This window comes from Fistularia commersonii, chromosome 18 (assembly GCF_037954325.1).
Source record: "Fistularia commersonii isolate RoL2024-O1a breed Wild chromosome 18, RoL_Fcom_v1.0, whole genome shotgun sequence".
Taxonomy (NCBI): domain Eukaryota; kingdom Metazoa; phylum Chordata; class Actinopteri; order Syngnathiformes; family Fistulariidae; genus Fistularia; species Fistularia commersonii.
The window spans coordinates 535296-552500 of record NC_141301.1 but is presented as its reverse complement, the minus strand read 5'-3'; the positions used below and the strand labels follow the sequence as shown (position 1 = coordinate 552500).

The 17205-nt window shown below is 56.6% G+C and overlaps 3 protein-coding genes across 4 annotated transcripts in view; all 3 read right to left on the bottom strand.

Moving 5' to 3' along the window:
• The window catches only part of pak1 (p21 protein (Cdc42/Rac)-activated kinase 1), a 17789-nt gene extending 15719 nt beyond the window's left edge, over window positions 1–2070 (bottom strand). The window contains 1 exon segment of the mRNA XM_086165049.1: window positions 1931–2070. The gene's annotated coding sequence lies outside the window, so the exon portion shown is untranslated.
• Window positions 2071–6734: 4664 nt separating this feature from the next.
• clns1a (chloride channel, nucleotide-sensitive, 1A) lies at window positions 6735–9895 on the bottom strand. Its single transcript, XM_086165057.1, has 7 exons — window positions 9508–9895; window positions 8458–8594; window positions 8226–8372; window positions 7939–8046; window positions 7293–7466; window positions 6978–7044; window positions 6735–6841 (listed from the first exon to the last, which is right to left on the bottom strand). Coding segments are annotated over exons 1-7 (753 nt in total). The 5' UTR covers window positions 9627–9895; the 3' UTR covers window positions 6735–6840.
• A 104-nt stretch (window positions 9896–9999) lies between these two features.
• LOC147224022 (pannexin-1-like) lies at window positions 10000–17188 on the bottom strand. Of its 2 annotated transcripts, none has more exons than XM_086165052.1 (8): window positions 16664–17188; window positions 15875–16089; window positions 15624–15739; window positions 14642–14826; window positions 13836–14114; window positions 13519–13741; window positions 12552–12789; window positions 10000–12485 (listed from the first exon to the last, which is right to left on the bottom strand). In XM_086165052.1, the coding sequence occupies exons 2-8, from the start codon at window positions 16053–16055 to the stop codon at window positions 12388–12390; spliced, it is 1320 nt and encodes a 439-aa protein (XP_086021178.1). In that variant the 5' UTR covers window positions 16056–16089; window positions 16664–17188; the 3' UTR covers window positions 10000–12387. The 2 variants fall into 2 exon arrangements, with proteins under 2 accessions (XP_086021178.1, XP_086021179.1); XM_086165053.1 differs by lacking the exon at window positions 16664–17188 and adding an exon at window positions 16466–16563.
• Between the last annotated feature and the right edge of the window lie 17 nt (window positions 17189–17205).

Below are 17205 nucleotides of genomic sequence, written 5' to 3'. Positions count from 1 at the left end.
GATTCAGCCAGATGATCAGGAGGAACCAGATGATCAGGAGGAACCAGATGATCAGGAGGAACCTGCTGTCACTCAATGTTCTGACAGAAGTTCAGACCTGCTCCAGAACTCAAGCCGGTCCAGGAGGAGGAAGAGATGACCTCCAGGAGGAGCTCACACCACATCATCATGTCTAAAGTTCTCACCCCTCGGCATCAGCATCAACATGACCCAGTCACACACACTAGGTGTGTGTGTGTGTGTGTGTGTGTGTGTGTGTGTGCGTGCGTGATAACATCACAGCAAGATTATACATGACCTGCTGGGAGATGAACATGAGTGTGTTTTCACCACAAAAGAGTGTGTCAGAATGTTGGGTCAACACACACACACACACAAACACACACACACACACACACTTTATGGATGGAGGGCTGCAGGGTGTGTATCCAATTCTTCAGCAGTGAAGTATTCAGTCACGACACAAGCACACACACACACACCCATGCACGGACACAAACACACACACACACACATCCATGCACACACACATCCATGCACACACACACACAATGATGTGTGTCTGGCTGCCTATCTTCATGTTGTCATGAGTCTGAGGGAACAGACTCGGCCGAGTCGTCGCGGAGCGACCCGATTGGCCCATTCCCGCTTCAGGAGCTTCTCCCTGATTGGCCGGCCCGGAGCCACATCACATGACCTCTTTTCCACTTGGACGTTCTTCTTGCTCCAGCCTGGAGACCTCCTGGCCTGCAGGGGGCGCTCTGCTCCTTCACACCATCTGACACCGTCGGACAACACTGATGGGCCGCTTCACACCTCCGTCGCCATGGAAACCAGACAACAATAACATTCCTGTCTCTTCATATTGTTTGTGCACACACACACACACACACACACACACACAGGCAGTGGGGTTAAAAATAACGTGTCATGACAGGTGACACACACACACACACACACACACACACACACACACACACACACACACACACACACACACACGAGCCAAATGGGCCTCCATCAGGTGGAGGAGGTGTCGGTGAGGTGGGGGTCGGACTTTAGGAGGCACCCTGTCACCATGGCAACGGCCGCCCCCCGACCCGGACGCCGGCCGGGAAACGTCACGTCCGTGGACTCGGAGCGAGCCCAGGCCTCGTGGTGGGTCCGGAGTAATCCGATTACACTCCGGCAGTAGCCCGGCCTTTCAAGCATGTAATCCATTACTTGTGGGAGCAGGTTGCCGTGACGACCGGCTGCTTTTCCCGGGTTCGGGTGGAAATTCTCTGCTGGTTTTTAGAGATCTTTACTGTTTGACTGCTTTGCTCTGAGAACACACACACACACACACACACACACACACACACACACACACACACACACACACACACCAGTACAAGGAGAGACAGACTGAACGCCCAAATACAGATACACACACATTGATAAACAGGTACGCACATACACACAACACACACGCATTGACGGACCTACACAGGTCAACGTAGATACACACACACACACACACACACGCGCACACACACACACACACACACACACACACACAGAATCTTCTGCTGATCTGTGCGGACCCCCCCATCCCTCGCCCCGCACACACACACACGCACGCACGCACGCACGCGCGCGCGCACACGCTCAAACACACACACACACACACACACACACACACACACAGGAGGAAGACCTCTGGCCTCTCGGTCCTCCCGGGTCCAGCCGGTCCAGGTGGACCTCTGCGGGACCTGCGGTCCTGGCCGCGGATCCCTGACGGTCCCCCCAGGACCCGGTGATACGTGGACGCGGATAAAGACGCATGTGCGTGCGTGCGTGTGCGTGTGCGTGTGCGCGGGGGGTGATAGCGTGACACGGGGCTCCGGAGCGAGTTAACCCCTTCCCGGCCGCACATCCACCGACTCACCGCCGCTCCGGGTCCCGACGTGGCTCCCCTCCGTGGGTTCGGCGGCGATTTCCGACACCGGCACCGGGTGGGCCGCGGGTCCTGGTCCTGGTCCTGCCGGCGGTGGCGCTGGTCCTGGATCTGCTCCCGGTCCCGGTCCTGCTCCCCAGCCTCTGCTCCCGGCAGGCTATTGTTAGCCAGGCGCGGAGGACCTGCCGCGGAGAAGCCCCGCCCCCCGCACGCCCATCCCGCCTCCCTATTGGTCGGCGGTCGCCGTCTCCGGCCGCCGATTGGCCAGAGCCTGCGTCAATCTGCGCCGGGGCGGGGCGGGGCGGGGCGGGGCGCCGCTCGCCGGTGGAGAAGAAGGAGCGGCGCCTTCACGGGCCTGGAAGTGACACCACACTTTGGAGCTTCATCTCCTCACATCTTCTCGCATCTTCTCGCATCTCCTGAGGCTCTGGGGTGAAGCTCAGGCCAGATGACGCCTCCCTCCAGGCTGGGTCTGCTGGAGCCCGATGGAGAAGAAGAAGCAGGACTGAAGAAGCCCAGGAGGAACGGCCTTCTCATGGAGAACATCACCAAGGTCCGCTCGGGACCTCCTCAGGCCTCCCCGCGGGATCACGACCGTTATGATAGATGTAGATTTCTTCTCCTCGCCGACAGGAACATTCATTTTGTTGGACGGAGGAGGCCGAGGCGGAGGTCCAGGAGGAGCGAGGCTGCAGCTCCACCTCCTGGTGAGGGCCACGGCCGCACCTTCTCAACGCCGAGCTGCTCCGGCCTGAGGTGCAGGGCCTCAGCCGGGGGTCGGCTGACCTGTCGCTGGTCTCCTTCCCAGAGGAGGACACACAGATGGTGGAAGATGGAGAACCCAGAGAAGCCAGGAGGTGCTGGACCTGCACATCGGAGGCATGGAGGTCAAACACCAGGACATGTGAGTGAGTGGAAAGGAGCAGGAGCTGACTCCTAGAAGGTCCTCCAAGAACCTCCTGGATTCTCCCACATCACCCCCCCATCCCTTCCACTCCGAGGCCTCCATCTTCTGCCTCCGCCGTCCGTCTGAGGGACCTGAGGAGGTTCGGTCTTTGCCGCTGGACTCCAGATCTTCCCTCAGACTCAGAAGGTTGCCGGTGGTTTCTAAGATGGACGGAGGCCTCTGGTGCTTCAGAACATTCACTTCCTGCTTCATCTGGCCCGCCCACTCCACGGCTGCAGAGGAGCGCGAGATGAAGACCTTGGTAATCGCAGAGATACTTCCTGCCTTCGCGTGGGCGGAGAGAAGCATCTTCTGCGCTGAAGGACACAAACGGAAGGGGAAGATGGAGGACGGCGGAGGAGGAGCGGAAGAAAAGGTCCATCAGAGAAGCAGATAAATCACATGGAAACCTTCTGACCGAGAAGAACCTGAAGAAACCATGGAGAGCGGGGAGGGGGAACGTGTCACAAGACCAGGAGGGGAAGAGCGGAGAAGATGGAGGAAGGAGCATTGGTGGTCTGGAGACACTGAGGAGAAGATGGGAGGCAGAGGAACCAGTGTTAGATATTCTGGAAGCAAAGCAGCAATGAGACTGTTTGGACATGGATGGGTGGACGGAGAAGATCTGGGCTGAAGGACCCTGAGCTCGGAGCTGCCGGGCAAGAGGTTCACGTATGGATGGAAAGAGGACAGGAAGGTAGATGGAGGGAGGAGCTCGGCAGGAGCAGAAGAAGGAGATGGACGAATGCTCCTCAGGAGGAGATTGACTTGGGTCACAAACCAAGCGATCGCCATGAAATCGGTGAAACATCTCGACTTTTATTGCAAACGGGGGTTTGGACACGGCGCCCGGAATACATCCAACCGTCAAACCGAGCCGACCTCCATCACGCCAGGCGACGTCCCTCCCGCCGCCGGCCTCCCTCGGCTCTCCTGGTCACCACGGCCACGAGGACGCAGAGCGCCACCAGGCAGGCGCTGAGCAGGACGTAGCGGAACTCGTACACCTGGAGGGTCACCTCATCTCCGTTCTTGGGGAGGAGCCTGAAGGTCTGCACACAGCTGAAACCATCGTGGAAGTTGAGGTGCGCGCAGGAGTAGATCCCTGCATCTGCTTGCGAGATGTTGGAGATCACCAGAGGGCCGTGTCTGAGAACTTCTATGTTGCCCCCTTTGAAACGATGAACGGACATGGCCGTGCCGTTGGTCCGCATGGACTCCATGATCCAAAAGGGGAGGGAAGACATGGTCCACTCGTCACACAGGAAGCTGACCTTCTCTCCCTCGGAGAAGAACACCGTCTCCTCAGCTTTGGGGCAAACCATCAGCAGGTAGCTGTTGCTGAGCAAGCCCCCGACGGCGCAGGAGTACGTCCCGCTGTGGTTGAACGCTGCCGACGGGATCACGAACGACTTGTTTCCCTTGAGAACATGCGGGATCCAACTGAGCACGTGGAAATCTGAAGTCCAAACTGGCGGCCGGTCATCGAACTCGTCGCTGCCGGCGCAGGTCATCTCCACCACGTCTCCCACCAAGGCCAGGACGAACCTCGACTCAACGTCGATATTTACGGGGTGACCGCCGACGCAGCGGCCAGCTCTCCTCACCAGGCAGAAGAACATCGTGGAGTCGGCCAACAATACATTTGATAGGACGAGATCGGAGGTGTTCCTCTCCAGTCCGAATCGTCCCCTCAAGTCGATCGGAAGGAACCGACGTTCCCGCCACGGTTCTTCGTGACTCCCGGGCTCACTTCGAAACCACTGGGTTGTCAGGCCGTCTCCTGCTCCGTCGCACCGAAGCCTCACCGTTTTTCCGGCTTCGGTCTCAAAGGAACGTCCCTCGCCGACTGCATCGCAGACCACCAGGCTGAAGGTCCTGTTGAGGATCAGCTCCTTCTGGCTCCAGCACTGCTCCTGGTACTCCCCCGTGTGAGACTGAGTCAGGTTGTGGACCACGTAACGAGTGTAGTTTTTCGGGTGGACTTCCTGGCCTCCTAGTTCTGGCTCTTCGGGTACCCAGGAAGTCTCCGCCAGAGGATCAGAAGAGTTGAACGCTACCTGCTTCTCCCCGTCCATGAACCGCAGGACCAGGCAATAGCTGGCGGACTTGGGGAAGTCAGAGGACAAGAAGTCTCCCTCTCGCCTGATCTTTTCCCCATGAAGATTGACGACCAGCAAAAACACCAAGACGAGCTGTGCCACCTCAGACATGTTCTCCTGTGTCAGCGGCACACGACGCTGTGCGCTATCGACTCACTATCAACTCCTCCGCAGATCTGGGTGTCAACCTTATCGGACAGGAAATCCTTCCAGTGACACGGTTGACACGTCTTGCCTTCGGGTAGGCGGAGAAAAACCACCTCGGAGTGACGATCGGAGGGTGTACGGATCCCGATGCCACTCCAGACGTTGCACCAACAGTTAGGCAAAGTGAGGCCAAGGTATCCCCAGGTATGCCTTGAAGAGGCATGGTAGGCCAAGCGGGACGACGCTGGATCCACTACCGGGGCAGAGGACTCCTGGGGGCGGGGGGTTCGAGACAGCGGCCCCGGTACCGACCCAGAAGGCAAACAGAGATGAACCCCGTCCAGACTAAGAGCAGAAGACAGAAAAGGGGAGTACAAAAGAGAGAGGACAGAGACACCACAAGGGTCTGACCCTGAAGACCTGGTCCAGAGTGTTGTCCACTCCTAACATGGGTAGGAGAGTGATGCGCTGGCCCTCAGAGATGGTGACCATCGCTCTCTGAGCCCTGCAGGACTTCACTCCGCTGTGGTTGGACACCACCAACAGATTCATAAACGGCTTGTTTGCCCTGAGGAAATATGGTACCTGATCTTCTGCACTGAACTCTGAAGTCCAGACCGGCAGTAGGTCATGGAGAACATCGCTCCCGTCTGGACCACATCTCCCACCTGGGTGTGGATAATACTTAAGGGTACACTGATAATTACCCTCCTCACTCAGAAGAATGTTGAATATCAGCGACCAATAGGTTCGATAGGAGTTGATCGGACGTGTTCCTCGTCACTCTGAATCATCTCCTCCAGTCGACGGGAAGGAAGCGACGCTTCTGTCACACTTCTTCTTTACTCCGGGTGTCAGATAGCACCAGGCCCTCCAGTTCAGCCTCCATCACATGAGCTGAACACCTTCTTCTCTCCGCCCACGAACTGAAGGACCGGCCCGTCGTCGGCGGACTTGGAAAGATCAGAGAGCTTTTAGCAGATAGGAAGTCTTTTGGTTCTCAAAAGGTACGGATCCAGTGTCTGGGCAGAGGATCCACAAGTTTCTCCACTCTGTAGTTTTCTCCACATCCTGAGCCGGGTCATTTTACAGCGGCTTCAGGTGGAGTATGAACTCAGTCCAACCACAGCACCCAGCAGGAAGATGGAGGGAGGACACGTCCTGTTCCAACCAGAAGGCTGGAGGGACGGAGGCTTCCAGCTCCAAACGCCCGACCGAAGCATGAGAAGCGGGGCGGAGATGGACCTCCGACCCCAGAGGACCATCCCGCCTCACCACACCCGCTTGAGGAGCGTCGTCTCCAACCCTTTTCCAAACGGAGGACACTAAGGTCCGGATCCCGTGGGGCGTGACCTTCTCACCCCAGAAGGTCACGCCAGCCGGCCACACGACAGCACACACACACCACAAACACTATCCTGGGCAATCATCTGGCATCTTCACAGCTCATGGCCACGATCTGGAATAGTCTAAGGCGAGGGGTTCCTCCTCAGAGGAGCCGGGTCTGTGGAAGCTTCCAGATGCAGGAAACAACCTGGACATGGAGCCAGGAGGAGCAGAAGGAGCAGAAGGAGCAGAAGAAGCAGAAGAAGCAGAGACCTCCTAGAAAACCCAAACGTTTATTGACAGTTTCATACAAAGAATAGATTAGATTTGGTCTCCACCAGCAACGGCAGGAAGTGCTTCAGGCGGCGGCGAGGATCTTGTCTGCGGACACACACACACACACACACACACACACACACACACACACACACACACAGCCTGTCAATCACAGGACCACAGAGAGCTGGGCTGCCGGTGGTAACCATGGAAACATCAGGAAGTTCAACCGCAGACTCACCAGTGTTCAACGTCAGCGTCCTCAAACTGACCCGCCTCTGCTGCCGCTGCGTCCACCTCCATCCCATCTACACACACACACACACACACACACACACACACACACACACACACACACACACACACACACACACACACACACACACACACACACACACACACACACACACCACAGGAAGTCAAACTCCATTCAAACGATGGCAGTTTTAAAGGTCTCCTGGATGAAGATCGTGGCTCGATCCGCCACGTTCTTCCCGTTCAGTGTGCTAAGCTAAGCTAAGCTAAGCTAAGCTAGGAGAGAGATCCGCTGGCGGACCTTGGAAGTTCCCGTTGGTCTCCTCCGTTCGGACGCCGGCCATGTGATACTGCTGGGCGACGCTCTGGGCCAGCATGCCCTCCAGCCTCTCCAGGGTGGCGGCGCCCTCCTGCGTCAGCGCCGACAGGCCCTCCTCGCACGTGTAGAAGGTGGGGATGTCGCCGTGGCTGAGCTCTGCACCCCAGGAGACACATGGTCAGGACCAACCAGGACCTTCTCCTCTTTGGGACTCAAAATGAGTTCGGTTTTCAGAAGACAAAGATCCGGATGCAGCTGTTATTAAATCTAAATAAACCAATTCACCAAAAGACCCAATTGCCGGTGTTACGCCAAACTTCATGCGCACACGCACACACACACACACACACACACACACACACACACACACACACACACACACACACACACACACAGGCAACAACAGGGTCACTGATCAGGTGTACGTGGCTCTGAGCATCAAGTCACTCGTCGTGCTTTTATTTTGAAATCCAATGCGTGTCACTGTTTAAGGACGGGACTATTTACTGGATCTGTCTGCTGCTTTACAGCCATTCCAGCGCCGCAGCAATCCAAAGAAATACTAGCCAGGGGTTTACATGTAGGTGTGAGGAGCCAGAAGTGTGTGTGTGTGTGTGTGTGTCCTCACCGGCTTCCTCCACGTCGTACTCGTCTCCTTCGAAGTCGTTGTCGGAGTCATCGTCGGGGTCGGGGTGAAGAGCCTGGCACTCACACATGGCCGAGAACATGGACTCCACTGACACACACACACACACACACACACACACACACACACACGTTAAGATAGTAATTGTAAAGCTACCTTTCCCCAGGTTGTGCTGTAAACAGGTAGCGGTGAGGTCACTTCCTGTTCCCGGGTGAGATCTACTTCCTGTGGAGCCTCCACTCTCCTGATCCACAGAAGGCATCACTCACGCGCTGCCTTGTCACCCGGGACGAAGCGGATCTCCGTGATGGTTCCATCATCATCATCATCTCCACCGCTGCTGTCGCCATCTTCATCCTCACCGTCGTCATCTTCATCTCCTGAGGACTTTTCTGCCATCTCAGCTTCATTGTCATCTAGGAGGAGGAGAGGGAAGCAGAGGCATGAGGGTCTGGACGATCATCGCCGTCATCTTCATCCAGGGTGTGGAGCGTTCCTCACCGCTGATCTTGCCGTTGACCATGACGTACAGGTGCTCCTGGGGGAAGGCGCTGACGTCTCTGGAGATGGCGTGCAGGCCGATGGTGGGGTACTCCAGGCAGAAGCCCATCCCGGAGCCGTCAAACCACGACAGGCGGCTACGGACAGAGAGGAACAAACTGAAACATCTGCTGTCAGGAGACCTTCGGACGCCCCTCAGACCTGCTCCCTCTGGAGAGTCGAGGATTCAGAGGTCTAATAATATGATTCATCTCTCCTGGAGTCAGGCTGGAGTCTATCCCTGCCGTCATTGACGTGCCCCCATTCACCCTCTCATCCGCACATCTGGACAGTGTAGGGTCTCCATGAAGCTCCTGCATGTGTTCGCACCGTGGGAGGAACCCACGCAGACACGGGGAGACACGGAGGCTCCACACGGGAAGGAACCCTGTGGGGGTCCAACCGGGACCTCCTGCTGGGAGGAGGAGGGTCTCAGGCAAGTATTCACAGAACTGTCAGCGGAGGTCCTCGGCCGTCCAGCTCCATCTTGTCACTGGCTTGTTGTTGTGACTCGACTGGACGTGAAGACGAACGTCCAGAAGCGGATTTTCATAAGAAGATTCAGAGATGGATCCGTTTATCAGCCGTGTTGTTACAGCTCGGGTCAGAAACAAATCACAACCGCGATAACTAATTCCCGGTTTAACTGCTCATTATGTCAACAGAACGTCGCGCTTTGTGTTTTGGACCAAATTGAAAGCGGGACCCGCTTTTATTTTGAAAATAAATCCTCTTACTTCTGAACGCTAGCAAGCCGGAAAAGTGGCGCTAGCTCGCCGCTAGCTCTCCGCTAACTCCCCGCTAGCTCTCCGCTAACTCCCCGCTAGCTCTCCGCTAACTCCCCGCTAGCTCTCCGCTAGCTCTCCGCTAGCTCCCCGCTAGCTCCCCGCTAACTCGCCGCTAACTCCCCGCTAGCTCCCCCTCCCGGCTTCCGTCCGAACCCTCGCCCGGCTCCGCGCTCACCAAGAGCGGCCGCTTCAACGGGAAATGGCGCTGGAAGGCCTCGCTTACGTTTCGGCGACGTAGAGCGTCCCGCAGCCGAGCCGCTGGCCGTCCAGGACTGCCGTGGTGTCGGCCTGCTCGTGCCGAACCCCCTCGGTGGGAGGATGGAGGTTCTTCAGCAGGACCATCGTCAGCGTGACGGCGGGCAGAGACGAGCGAGGAGCCCGCTGTCAGGTGGAGGCCTCCCGGCCCGAACCTCCGAACCGCCGGGGAGGGAGTGACCTCGGGGTACCCGGGACACGAAGCGCGACACGCGGGTGGAGCTGGAAGCTGGAGGAGCCGAACCGGGTCGAGGCGTTCCGGGCGGTGGAGCGGAGTCCGGGATGCGGTTCGGCTAACAGGCGGCTGTTTATGTCGCCGCGCTTCTCTTCCTCGTCTGACTGTTGGCGGTCGGGAAAAGGACCAGTGAGCTGCAGCGCCCCCTAGCGGCCAGGAGGGGTACTGCACACAAGCTCCTCCGGCCTTGTAACGTGAAACGAAACTCAGTTATTACTTGGTCTATTTAATCATTTAACAATTTTATTAGTTTCTTTTTTTACTTTTTGCTTCATCGGTTTCTGCAATAAACAACACTACTCATTCCATGTACAATAACGCGTGCAATCACTGACAATAAAGTCCATATCATCTATAATCTGGCTGATAACATCAAGTTTTATATTTTTAAAACCACTTTACAGCTGGAGGTTGTTCCTGTGCACACTACAGTCACTTACATCTCCCCTATTTCAGCAGTTTTTAAACAGGTGATGTGCTGCTTCTGATGAATTAGAAACCAAATCATACGTGACACAAGTCATCTATTCATTTCCAGTACGACCTGTTTTTTCTCTCAGAAACTCCAGTTGTTTTCAATGCGGAGGAAAAGATCCAATGAACTCAGCGTGACGTGACGGTGTTAGTCGAGACAACTTAAATTCCCCCAAAGCAAACGGACAAACCGGGAGCTTGAAACCGAACCCTCCTCATCCTCCACCCGGTCTTCTGACGCCGGTTGAGATCCATCACAGGTTTGAAGAGCAAACCCGTTAGTGATGGTGTTGGAGAGCGGGGACGCTCGTCCAGAACCCCCAACCCTGTTCTGTCTATAAGGAGAAAATAAAAAACCTGTCCGTTTGCTCTCCTGGTGAAGACGCTTCAGATGCACCATGAGAACTTCACACATCCAAACAAGCAACTTAAAAAAAAAAAGTTTCACATCAGCAGAAAAAAACTAAACACACACGACGACGAAAAAAAACAGCAGCGAGAGCCGGAGACGACGTCCAGGCTCCGGGAGGTGAGCGTCGACCTTTGTGTGTCATCACTTCCAACCAGCAGACGACCGCCGAGCGTCTGCAACCACCTCCTCGTACCGATTGTAGGACCTTCACCCACATTCAGGGCGTCTCAGGGGGACCGTGAGGTGAAGGCCAGAAGAATCAAGTCATTACATTAGCCTGGGGTTCAGAGGCCCTGCCCGGCCCAGAGTTTAGACCAGGGCTGCCCACCTGCAAGTTCCAGTGAGCTCACCAGCGAGCTAGCGTTTCAAATGATTTCTTGTAGAGACGAGGTCAAACATGACCGCCGGAGCCGAATCAAGTCAGGACCAGAATTGTACCACTTCCACGCGCCTTGGGAGGAAGGAAGGCACCTTCTCCCAAAAAGGAGAGTGCACATGCAAGTGCACATTCTAAGTGCACTTGCTTGATCTGTCGATCCTCCGAGGCTCCGCCCAAGAAGGGAAATGTGGAGCGGCAGAGTCGGACTGTTGACAAAGGCTACGATACCATTTCCCTTCGAAAGGCGAGATGTTACTGCTTTCAAAGGAAAAGGTGTCCTGAAAGCTCCAAGGCCACGGTCTGGGTAACTTCCGGCTACTCGAGACGGTTGCCGCATTTCTGCGCCGCCCGTTCGGGGCAGATTCCGAGATCCGTTCACCGACATGAAAAACTGCAACGCCGCTTCACCCGAACTCATCTGGAGACTACAGGCTGAAGTCCAGGGTCATGGACAGCTTTGGAGCTTGCCCAGAGGAAAAGTACCCAAATACAACTGCCACCTCCTTGACCGCATCGTTTGACTCTACTCATTATACCAGTCCGATTTTGAAGTCCAAACACCGTTGAGCCATGACTGACGGTCAGCTCCTGGCTGACTCCAGGCAGTACAAGTCATCAGAGTAAGGTAGCGACCAAAAACGTACCCTGTTGCAGTGTGACATGAAGGTGCGGTTCCACAAGGTATGCAAACAGCAGTGTGAAGTATGCTCAGTATATGTATCTAGAAATACACATTGAGCATGGGGAGATCATCTTTACATGGTCACTTGAAAAGTAGCTCACAAGGCCAAGAGGTGCAGGCAACCCTGGTTTAGACAAACAACAAAAAGTCCTAATCCTGGGGTCACCATGACAACAAGCTGCTCCAGCCAGAACAAAGATGTATCTGCAGCACCAGGGAGGAACAACGTACCACAAGGTCAAGTCACATGATAATAATAACAATAATAATCAGCAAATGAAAAAAGGAAGGGAAGAAGACGTGACGTTTAGAAAACACCACCAGAAAATCAGGTGATGGTGAGATGATGTCCTAAAAAAGGAGGAAGAGGAGCAGCTGGTGTCTCCTGGAGCCTCCGTCCGTCCATCTGTCCGTCCATCCGGCCATCCGAGGTAACAATTAGCATCGGTTCCCACGTAGCCAGCAGGGGAGCAGTGTCACAGGTGTTTCTGAGGAGTTTCGGTCCGATGCCCGTCAGCTGGACGGGCGCCGCTCTAAGCTCCGCCCCCTGCTAGCGAGCTCAGCTCTCCGTCTGGCGGCGGCGGCCGTCTCCTCCCGTTCTCTGTTGGTGCCGTGAAGAAGTCCTCTCTCCGTTCAGCCTAGAAACATCTCCCAGGCGTCCCGGCGTCACACCGCCCTCTGTCGGACTGCCGCCGTACCATCGCCGCCGCCGCCGCCGCCGCCGCTCCCCGACTCGCTGTTTTCGGGCAACAAGGGAGCGAGTTCTGAAAACAAAGGTGGTGTTAGGGGACTTGTTGTCATCAGGAGGGAGGCAGAAGGTCAGCGCTCACCTCTCAGCTCCATCCTGCTCTCCTGCTCCGGCGCCGGGTTGGGACTCCTGCTCCGGCTGTTGGAGGCCGGCCCTGTCGCACCGGCGTCCTGTTTACCGGCCGGGGGGTCGGCGGGGCCGGCGGGCGCTTTGGTCCCGTCCACGGCGTCCATTTTAACAGGACACAGTGTTTGCAGGAGCCCCAAGGCGTCGAAGCTCTCGCCAGAGCAATCGCCTCGTTTCTTCAGCAACTCCAGCACCTGCAGGAGGAGGAGCGGTGGTGATTCCAGGAGGAACATCTTGCACACTTGGAGTATCAATGACAGGGAACCATTGGAGAAACAGGGACATCCTAGACAACCTGGACGGCTGTGAAGGACAGGAAACGCTGAACGGCAGGGAACACCATGAGCGACTGGGAAACACCTGGAGGTGCAGGGACACCCCTGATGTCCAGGGACTCCCTCAGAGACAGGGAACACTTGGAACATCAGGGAACATTATCAATGACCGGGAACAATCTCTAAACGACTGTGAACGACAGGACACGCTGAACGGCAGGGAACTCTCGGATCGACGGGGAACGTCCTTGAGGACCAGGGACACCTTCAATGACAGGGAACGCAAGGAACAGCAGGGAGCAGTCCTGACAGCAGGGAAGACTCTGGACAACATGGAACCAACATCCTGAACAGCACATCTCTGTCTGCTCCCTGTTCCTGTGACTCCATCTTGTTTCCTTGCCTTGAACCAACTCAGATCTGACCTGTATCCCTACACCAACATCTCCTCTGGCTTTGGCTCCGAGCAGAACCTCCTGATGACGCCTTGTTCTTCGAGAAATGACCCTGGACACTCCGAAGGTTCCCGTCCTGCTGAACCGGCTAATCTAATGACCCTGCTCTCACAGAGACCGTCTAACCGTTGGATCATCCTTGTCTACACGCTTGGGACAGGTTTGACCACCAGAGGGCGACATGTCCTCCAACCTTCATGTATTTGTAGGACTTGAGCTCGCTGATGTTCTCCTCCAGGAACAGCAGGTACAGGGACAGGTCGTCCCACTGGCCGCCGGGCAGCGGCAGGACGCTGACGGTGGGCAGGGACTGGTAGGTCTCCAGGAAGTGGGCGTAGCCGTGGCAGAAGAGGGGGCGGAGGCTGGCGTAGATCACCACGGGCATCAGGGCCACAAACAGCACCAGGTTGACGGAACTGGAGACACAAGAGCCAGAAGAGGAGGCGATGCCGTGTGGCTTCCGGTGCCAGAAGCTTCCCGGTTCCTTGCTGGAGAAGGACGGATGCTCACCTGAGTAGAGAGAAGACTCCCACGGCGATTAGCTTACACTGCACCTTTTCGGGGACGGAGGGGTCGGAGGCCAGGAGGCCCACTCGCAGAGAGCAACAGAAGTCGTCGGTGACGGGGGCCAGGCGGAGGTAGTAGGCCAGGTAGACCACGGCGCACAGCAGCGTGACCAGCGTCAGGCCGCGGCACAGCAGGTAGTAGAAGAGCAGCTTCCTGCAGCAGCGCTTGGTCATCAGGAACTTCTCCACCAAGGGGTAGTCGAAGCAGCCCTCCGTCGGGTCGCTGGAGGCAAAGACAAGAAGTTGGACGAGGAACGGTAGGAACCCAGAAGGTGATCACACGGAGGAGTTCAGGTTTCCCCTCCCGGGTCCAGAAACATTCATGCTGTGTGGAGTTTTACAAGGAGCTCCTTCCTGGAGGCCGAGAAGATGGACCTGAACATGCCAAAACCAAGCCTCCACCTATCCAAAGAGGACCATGATCTCCTACATTGTCCCGCTGACTGGGGGGGGGGGGGGGGCAGTAACAGCTGGCATACCAGAAGGAGGCGGGGCTTAATCTGGAGGAGTCAACTGTCAATCATCCAACCATTCACCTTCTCATTCACATCTATGAACCTGCTGACTGTTTCTGGACTGAAGATGGAGAACCTAAGGAAAATCCACCCAGGAGAACATGGAGAGAACACATTCAGGAGAACCTGAAGAACACACTCGGTTATTCTCCACAAACTTGGTGTTCTCCAGGCGTGAGTCGGCCCAAGCTATCTCCAAGCTATCTCCAAGCGATCTCCCTGAGCGGCGCCTTACCTGTCGGGGAGCAGCCTGGACGTGGCCATGCGCTTGGCCAGAGTGACGGCCCGGTTGTAGCAGCGGTCCAGCTCCTCCATGATGAAGCTCAGGTCCGACTGGAGCAGAGGCACCGCGGAGAACCTCCAGAACAGGGCGGGCGAGTACATGAGGACCGCCACCAGCAGCAGGATGTATGGGAAGAACTGCAACACCAAACATGGTGTCAGCAGGTCCCGCCACTCCTCAACACCAGGGCGGGAGGCAACGTGACGAGATACAAGGTGGCAACAGGTGAAAACAACAGAACAACAAGATGATACACCAAGTGGAGATGATGGACCACAACATGGAGCGGTATGCAGATGTGCCTGGATGCAGGCTTGACCTTGCCCCGGTCACAGGAGCTCCAAGAACTCCTCAAACACACCGGGTTCCTCCTCAAGTGCTAGATGGGGAGGGCTAACAGGCTAACAGGCTAACAGAATCACCCCCCTGTGTGTGTGCAGGGGGAGGAGCCAAGAGGCCAGGGGGAGGAGCCAGGAGGCCAGGGGGAGGAGCCAGGAGGCCAGGGGGAGGAGCCAGGAGGCCAGGGGGAGGAGCCAGGTCACATGGAGGGTGGAGATGTTGTTCTCTGCTCAGAACATCGATCTTCTTGGTTAATTACTTGCTTGTTGTTTAGCTGCTGCTGTTGCCTAGCAACTCCCATGCCAGTCCCAAGATGAGGAATGTGTACACACACCCACTTTAAGTGTGTATGTGTGTGTAATTGTGCACCAACAAAGGCAGTGAGTGTTTCTTGTGCAGCCAAAATAGCAGTGTGTTTATGACTTGTGCAGCCAGACGCTGTGTGTGTGTGTGTGTGTGTGTGTGTGTGTGTGTATATTACATGTATAACAGCTGCAGTAGCTGTGTGTGTGTGTACCTAATGCAGACAGACGCCATGTGTGTGTGTGTGTCTGTATGACTTGTGTAGCTGCAGACAGTGTGTGTGTGTGTGTACCTTGTGCAGCCACAGAGGCAGAGTGTGTGTGTGCACGGCGGCCCAGCAGAAGGAGTCGACGTAAACCGCCTGCCTCCAGGAGAAGTTGGTTGGAGAGAAACAGCTGATCTGAGTCCCTGAGGAGACAAAGGAGTCTCACCGATGGAACTATCCCTTCCCCCGATCTCTCACACACACACACACACACACACACACACACACACACACACACACACACACACACACACACACACACACACACACTCACTCACCCACGGACACTTCCTGTGCAAAGGCGAGCGAGATGAGCAGCAGCGGGAGGCCCACGGCCACGCAGGTCACCATCTTGTCGGCGGCCAGCTCCGTGCGCACGTTCCTGTACCGCGCCTGGTTGGGCTCCTTCAGCAGGAAGTCGCTGAAGACGTACTCCGTCGCCACGTGGGCGATCGCCATGGCGCCGCCGCTAGCTGCCGCTCATCAACACCTCCTGCGGGCCAGAGAAGCGGCGACCTGGTTACCCTGGAGGTTCCGACGTCGGCCTTCCAGTCCAAACCTTCTGGACTCTGTTCCCCTGAGGAACTGAGCAACTCCACCATGATTTTGACCCCCCACCCCACACACACACACACACACGCACACACACACACACACACACATACACACACACACACACACACACACACACACACACACACACACCACTACCAACACTGAGTTCAAACATGAAATAATAAAGATCACACATTGAGCTCCAGAGAGCAGCAGAGGCCCCAGGAGGTCCTGGTGCAGGAGGCAGGATCAGAAGATCCCGCGGGTTCGAGTCCCTTACGTGCGACCGAGGACCCGAAGGTGTTGGTCGTTACCTCTGACCTTCTGCTTCTACTGGACTTGGAAGCAGGTTCCTCCTGGAGTCCAGACCGGGACTATCTGGACGATGCCTGGAGGTCCTCGGACCTGTGCGTGTCTGTCCCGCTTTGTCCTCACCTGAGCCGGTTCCCTCCGGATCCCGGACCCGGAGAACCGCCTGCAAAAAAAACAGCCCCGGAAGTCGAAGAACCCACCCGCTCCACGCAGGTCCACGCAGCTCCACGCAGGTCCACGCCGCGTCCCGTCGCGGCTCCTCGGGACTCGGCTTCCGCCGCGGCGTCGCGCTGCGTTCAAAAAGCGGGAAAAAGCACCGCCGGCCGGCCGGCTCTCCCGCCCGCCTGCCTCCGCCGACGCGGGTCCGGAGGGGAAGAAGCGCTGCGTGTGTTGCGGGGCGTCTGCGGGAGCGGACACGCGGACACGGGAGACTCAAAACAACTTGTGAGATCTTTGTCCTTCCTGGAGAGACAAACTCCTTCCGCTCCGCCGCGGCGCGTCCAAGGACCGGGAACCCGCCTCGGAATTCCCGCTACCGGCGGCGGCGGCGGCGCTTCCTCCGGCCTCCGGCGGGTGCGGGTGCGGGTGCGGTTGCGGGCAAGAATAACTCGTGGAAGCGGGCGTGACGGCCACGGGTTCCACGCGCCGGGGAAAAAATAATCCCTCAAGTCTCGACAAGCCCGGGTTATTTTTAGCGGACACTTGAACGCACCAGGCGGCACACGTCACATGACTGTTTATA

Excerpts from the sequence above, each read along its gene's own strand:
- clns1a (XM_086165057.1), bottom strand. The coding sequence starts at position 9,626 with ATGGTCCTGCTGAAGAACCTCCATCCTCCCACCGAGGGGGTTCGGCAC. Across the intron at positions 8,595-9,507 it reads ACGCTCTACGTCGCCGAAAC|CCGCCTGTCGTGGTTTGACG; the intron begins GTAAGCGAGGCC and ends CTCTGTCCGTAG. Across the intron at positions 8,047-8,225 it reads CCCGGGTGACAAGGCAGCGC|TGGAGTCCATGTTCTCGGCC; the intron begins GTGAGTGATGCC and ends TGTGTGTGTCAG.
- LOC147224022 (XM_086165052.1), bottom strand. The coding sequence starts at position 16,055 with ATGGCGATCGCCCACGTGGCGACGGAGTACGTCTTCAGCGACTTCCTG. Across the intron at positions 14,115-14,641 it reads TCCAGGCTGCTCCCCGACAG|CGACCCGACGGAGGGCTGCT; the intron begins GTAAGGCGCCGC and ends CTTTGCCTCCAG. Across the intron at positions 12,486-12,551 it reads GAGCAGGATGGAGCTGAGAG|AACTCGCTCCCTTGTTGCCC; the intron begins GTGAGCGCTGAC and ends CTTTGTTTTCAG.